The following is a 6,327-nucleotide window of genomic DNA, read 5'->3' on the forward strand; positions in this document are numbered from 1 at the left end:
TTTTGAGACAGAGTCTAACTCTGTTGTCCAGGCTGGAGTGCCATGGCGTCAGCCTAGCTCACAGCAACCTCAAACTCGTGGGCTCAAGTGATCCTCCTGCCTCAGCCTCTTGAGTAGCTGGGACTACAGGCACGTGCCACCACGCCCGGCTAATTTTTTCTATTTTTAGTAGAGATGGGGTCTTGCTCTTGCTCAGAGCTGGTCTTGAACTCCTAACCTCAAGCGATCCTCCCACCTCAGCCTCCCAGAGTGCTAAGATTACAGGCGTGAGCCACCGTGCCCAGACAGTTATTGTACTTTCAACTCCAGAATTTTGATTCTTCTTTATAATTCCTATCTCCTTATTGATATTCTCTATTTGATACAATAGCTTCTCACACCTTCCTTTAACTCTTTGTCATCAAGCTTTCCTTTAGTTCTACGAACATATTTATAATAGCTAATTTGAAGCCTTTTTTGTTAAATCTGACTGCTGGTCACTCTCACAGGCAATTCCTTTTTGCCAGCTTTTTTCCCAGTGTATGGGTAATACATTAATGTTTCTTTGCATGTCTCATAATTTTTGTTGGAAACTGAACATTTTAGATAATATAATACATAGTACCAACTCTGGGGACTGGTCTCCCCCTCTCCAGGACTTATTTATTTTTTTAGTGACCAGCTGAATTATTTTAGTCAAAACTATTTCCCACACACAGTGTTAAGGCCTATGATGCTGCTCCTCGGGGAGACACAGCTTTGAGTATGCCCACGGTCATCCTCGGGTGACAGTGGTTTTGATGGGGCTCTTCTTCTCTTTCCTTGACCACACTCAGTTGTTAAACTCCACTAATTGTGCCTTATTGTTCAATTATTTTCAACAATGCTCGGAGGTATAACTTGTTCTACAAACTCATCCAATTAAACTGTGGCTGTTTTAAGAAAATCACATTTTTTCTAGCTTTGCCACATACTTTTTAAAAATTGTTTTTTATTGATTCATAATAGTTGTACATATTTGGAGGGGGTACCTTGGTATTCTGACACATGCATACAATATGTAATGATCGAACAAGGACAATGAGGACATCCATCACCCCAGAGGTCTAAGGTCAATGTTTGATACTTGTTCTGACCCAAGGAGGCCTCCTCCAAGCTGTCTTATTCCCTACATCCTTCCAATAAACTAGGAGGCCTATAGTCTACATTGTATCTTTATTAAATCAATAAATCTTCCAGTTGTCTCTTACCCAAACCTCCACTGTTCTCAAGGGTGCTCTTAGGCATGAACTTCTTCAACACTGTGTTGCAAATGAAGTCACTTCTATTGGGAAGAAATTAGGAGCTATCTGTTTTAAGACCTGTTTCTCTCAGGTAAAATCTCTGAGGCAGGGCTCTGGAGCTGGAGGAGGGAATCATGGCAAGCTCCTCTCTGAGAGATAACCCCACTCTGGGGACTGAACATTTGGTGGGAGGGAGCACAGGGAACACAATAACCTGAGGTCTCATCTTGCCTTTCCTGCCATAGAACCACCACCAATAAGCCAGGGCTGGAGCAAGAACTGGAGCCTCAGTGATCTCGGTATGCCGTGCCCGAGCTGCAGCCCTAGTCCACAAGTAAGCACTGCATGGAAGAAGGGAGCCCCATCTTTCAAGTACACTCACACAGGACTTAGCCTCAGCAACAAGTAGCTCTGGGTACGACGAGAAATGCTGAAGTACTGCTCTTCCTGGGAAGAAAGCCCTCTGACTGGAAGATGGCAGAGAGGGTACCCCGTCATAAAGGTTACAGCAGTCTGGAGTGGAATCTCTACCTTACTAAGCTGGGAGTAGTGAGGGAGGGAATGGTCTTGGTTCAAATACCATAGTTTCTCACCATTCTTACTGAATTTTCATAGATTTTCTTGAATAGATGTTTCTTCATTTGTTGTTTGCCCTTAGCACTACTTCTAAAGGGTTTAAATAGTTGCTTTTTTTTTTTTTGAGACGAGGTCTCACTGTTATCCAGGCTAGCGTGCAGTGGCTATGCACAGGCACAGTCATAGCTCACTGCAGTCTCAAAGTCCTGGGCTCAAGCAATCCTCCTGCCTTGGCATCTCAAGTAGCTAGGACTACAGGTATGCGCCACTACACCAAGCTAATTTTTTAAATTTTTTTGTAGAGATGGGGTCTCACTACATTGCCCAGGCTGATCTCAAACTCCTGGCCTCAAGCAATTCTCCTATCCCCACTTCCCAAAGTGCTGAGATTACAAGGTTTGAGCCACCACCGTGTCCGGCCAAAAGTTGCCTTTTTTTTTTTTTGAAATTGTCTCCCTCTGCTGCCTGGGCTAGAGTGCCATGGCATCAGCCTGGCTCACAGCAACCTCAAACTGCTGGACTCAAGCTATCCTCCTGCTTCAGCCTCCCGAGTAGCTAGGACTATAGGTGCTTGCCACCACACCCGGCTAATTTTTTCTATTTTTAGTTGTCCGGCTAATTTCTTTCTATCTTTAGTAGAGACAGGGTCTCGCTCTTGCTGAGGCTGGTCTTGAACTCCTGACCTCAAGCAATCCTCCTGTCTCGGCCTCCCAGAGTGCTAGGATGACAGGCATGAGCCACCACGCCCAGCTTCCAAGAGTTGCATTTTTAAAAATAATTTCCACTGATTTTACAGGGGAATGGATCAGTGGGGTTCCTTACACTGTAATGCTGGAAGTCCATCCTGTCTAAGGCTGCTTTTGTGTTACAATGGTAAAGACTTGAGTAGTTCCAACAGAAACCTTCTAGTCTGCAAAGCTAAAAATATTTACTACATTGCCCAGCACAGAAAAAGTATGCCAACCCCTGATTTAGGTTACTGTTGCCAATGCTGCTGGTCCACAAACCACACTCTGAGTAGCAAGAACTTAAATTACTTGAGAAGCAGTACTGTATTGGCTATAAGCTCCATTCAAAACCCCACTTTGCCATTTACTGGATATACAGTTTGGGGCACCTACCTCATTGAATTAGTGTAAGGATTAAATGTGCGAATGTCTGGCACTTAGAAAGTAGTCAACAAATGATAGCTTTTATCATCACGATGGAACCAAAGTTAAGTATAAGACATCATCACCTCTTTCCTCAGAGTTTTTTCCAGAATGTATAAGCTTTGGAAAAGGGAAACAAGTATAGGCTTTCCAACAAACAAGATGCAACTTTTAATATCTGGGTACATAACAATATCACCTAAAGAAGTACACAAACAAACAAACAAAACAAAACAACAACAAAAAACTCCCTAGAGTTTAAGCTTAAGCCTGACACTGAAATCCAGAATTTGCTACCAGGGAAGCTTCCAGCCTCTTCCAATAACAATGAATGAAAACAACCCTCAGGAAGTGCTAAACCCAAAAGCCCTAGGAAAAAAAGCAGCAATAATCTTTAACACGACGATTTGGGCCTAGATGGCCCCTTCCAGTTCTGTCCGTCTCTATCTAAGCCCCGAAGGAGATATAAACTGAATCCTTCAAACTTCCACCTCGACTGTCACGGCGGCGAGGGCGTCCTGGTCCGTGTCAGACGCGCGCCAGGGCCCCACAGCGGGGATTCCGCGGGCTCCTTGCCGCAGCCCGTCGGGGCTGCCGGCCGGTTACCTCGCAATTGAACTCCATCTCGGCGTCCATGGTGACGATCCGCACGGTGAACGTCTTGGGCTGCTTCCTCTTGAGAGAGCTGAAGCTCATGCGGGAAGCGATGGCCCCGGCCATGGCGCGGGGCTCAGGCTCGGGACCCTCGCGCCCCAAGGCCTGCGCTCTGGGCCTGTTAGCCCCCTTGGAGGAGCCGCACAGGCCTCAGGGCCACCATGGTGGCCGGCCGGCCGGCCTGGGAACGGTCTGGGCTGCGCTGGTCCCCAGCGGCCAGCATGGGCCGCGAGGACCCTGCCCCGGGCGGAAAGGGGAGTTGGGGGACAGGCCCTGACGGCGGCGGGGAGGAGACGCGAGCTGGGAGCGACGGGGCGGACGCGATCTGGCTCTCCGGGACTCGGGCCGGGGCCGCCAGGGACGCACGGAGACGGGAACCCTAGACGGCAGCGGCCGACGGCAGTCGCGGGGCCGCGCGCGCGTGGCTGTCACCGTCCTCGCTCCGCGCACCCGCGGGAAGCGTCCCCTCCCCGCAGATCCGGGCCTGCTCCCCGCCCCGCCCTCAGGTCTCCCAGGTCCCCACATGCAGTGCAACCCAACCCGGCGGCTGCCTCCCAGACGCCGCGATTGGCTGAGAATGTCAAGGGAGGCAGGACTTTCCCGCTCTGTCCCGCCTCCTTCAGGTCAACTCCACCAATGGGAAGTTCCGCTCAGACCGGACTAGCGGGCCTGGGCTCGGCATTGAGTGGCTATGGCGGCAGTCACTCCGAACGCTTTTGTTCGTGGGGATACACCTACTCTAGCAGGACTGGTTGACGTGGCGGAGCCCGGCGCGCCTTTCTCGGGTCCACGTAGAGGCTGGTCCTGGGACGCGGGAATTGGGTCCCTATCTGGTCTAGTGAGGAGCTGCCCTTCGGACCTAGTGGCGCCACAGGGGATCGCGTCTCAGACATCTGGCGAATATTCATGTTTGGCACTAAATCAATGGCATATACTGACCTCTGTGTTTCCCAAACTTTTAAAACACTTTGTGGAGGCCTGTTAAGTTGGCACTTTCCCGCCAGATCCTTCTGCTGCTGTTTAGGAGAATTATTATTAATGACTGTACCTACGTCATGGGGTTGTTGAGAAATTTAGGCACGTTGAATACACAGAAGGCTTTAGAATGGTGGCTGACACTAAGTTGAGTCCTGTGAAATTGCTGTATTTGTAGATCAAAAAGGGTGGGACAATGAAAGCATTTTTCATTTTGTAATGTATGTATGATTTGCATTTTCCAACCGTATTATGTGTATCATTTATTTTTTTAATGCCATCAAGTGTTATAATGAGGGGGGAATGATACCTTTCTGTATTTAAAAAACTAATAAATTCTGTATTTTAAGTAGCTCTGAATGGTCAAATAGAGACAATCTCATGTGTTAGTGTTAACTGTGGTTAGCATCACCCCCACCCCACAGAGAGCGTGATGGAGCCACTTGCCAGCTATAACCCAGAGAGTGAGAAGCAAAGTTAGGACTTGAACCCAGGTCTGTCCCACCCAGCGCTTACTGGCATTACCACTGTGCTGCCCTGCTTCCCTGGTTGTGGCTTTCCAATTCTCCCCATTGCAGCCTCAATAAATGTGAGTTACAGTTCTGGAGCACTCAGTAGACACTGTTGCAATAACTATACTAATAAGATAAATCTAACTCTTTTGCACAAGCCCCTGCAGTGCCAGAAAGCACCAGCCAAGTCCCAGGAATCATCTGCTAGCACACCCAGTGAGGCAGAGGCTACTGTGGGAACTTTATGGCCTGCATACCGCTAGCAAATTCTCCCCACCAAACTGATTGTTTAGGGCAGTGTGGACTTGCCATGGGAGTGTCTTCATTTTCGTTGCTTCAGTTCTTCCCTGCAGGTGGGAAAACCAAGCTGGATTCTCCTCTGGGCTCCTCACAGGGATGACAAATCAGGCCTTAAACCCAGGGCCAAGGCTGCTGACATAAAATAAGTGACTCTGGGAACCCACTGAGGAGTAGCAAAAGGAGGTGAATCAGACAGCAGGGGCTAAAAAATAACATCGATGACCAGGAATAGCTCACTTTTATGGAAAGACTTACTAGGTGCGAGGCAGTGGGCTAAATGGCCAAACATGCCAAATTTAATGTTCCTGGGAGGACATCCAGGGAGATGTGTGGGTCTGGATCTCAGAAGGGAGGTCAGGGCCAGGAATGAAAATAGATATGATGGAGTATTATGCTGGTATTAAAAATACTATTCACAAAAAATAAACACAGATGACAATAGTCCCTACCAGATAAGGGTTGGAGGAGGAATAATTCAGGTAGAGCTCATTAAGATCTGGCACACAGACACCAGTTAATAAATAACTGTTGAATGAATAAGTAAAGAACAAGAGGAAATACTTATGGTTGCAACAATGGTCCCGACAATATTAGTAGCTACCATATATTGAGTGCTTACCATATAAGGCATTCTGCAAAGTGCTTTGCGTGTTTTATTTCTTTTGATCTTTTTCAAAGCCCTATTTAGTAGGTGTTATATCCTTAGTTTATATATGAGGAAACTGGATAAGGCTGAAATGAGGTAATTTATCCAAGATCATAATTGGTAGAGCTGCAATTTGCATCTAGTATTACTGGTTTAATCCACATCTCACCTGATTTATGATTTGTTCCTCCACTCTTCCACAACAGCAGTGATTCTCAAAGGATGGTCCCTGCCCTACAGGGGACATTTGG

General features: G+C 47.5%; 1 protein-coding gene across 4 annotated transcripts in view; it reads right to left on the bottom strand.

Moving 5' to 3' along the window:
- The window catches only part of NF2 (neurofibromin 2 (merlin)), an 80,461-nt gene extending 76,343 nt beyond the window's left edge, over positions 1 to 4,118 (bottom strand). For 3 of the 4 annotated variants that reach the window (XM_012644161.1, XM_012644158.1, XM_012644159.1), the window contains exon 1: positions 3,596 to 4,118. In XM_012644161.1, the coding sequence (XP_012499615.1) occupies positions 3,596 to 3,709 (114 nt within the window). In that variant the 5' untranslated portion in view covers positions 3,710 to 4,118. The remainder of the gene's footprint in view (positions 1 to 3,595) is intronic. The other variant, XM_012644160.1, reaches the window with a different exon arrangement.
- Positions 4,119 to 6,327: the final 2,209 nt, after the last annotated feature.

The sequence above is a fragment of the Propithecus coquereli genome, unplaced genomic scaffold, assembly GCF_000956105.1.
Source record: "Propithecus coquereli isolate 6110/MARCELLA unplaced genomic scaffold, Pcoq_1.0 Scaffold206, whole genome shotgun sequence".
In the NCBI taxonomy this organism is placed as follows: Eukaryota; Metazoa; Chordata; class Mammalia; order Primates; family Indriidae; genus Propithecus; species Propithecus coquereli.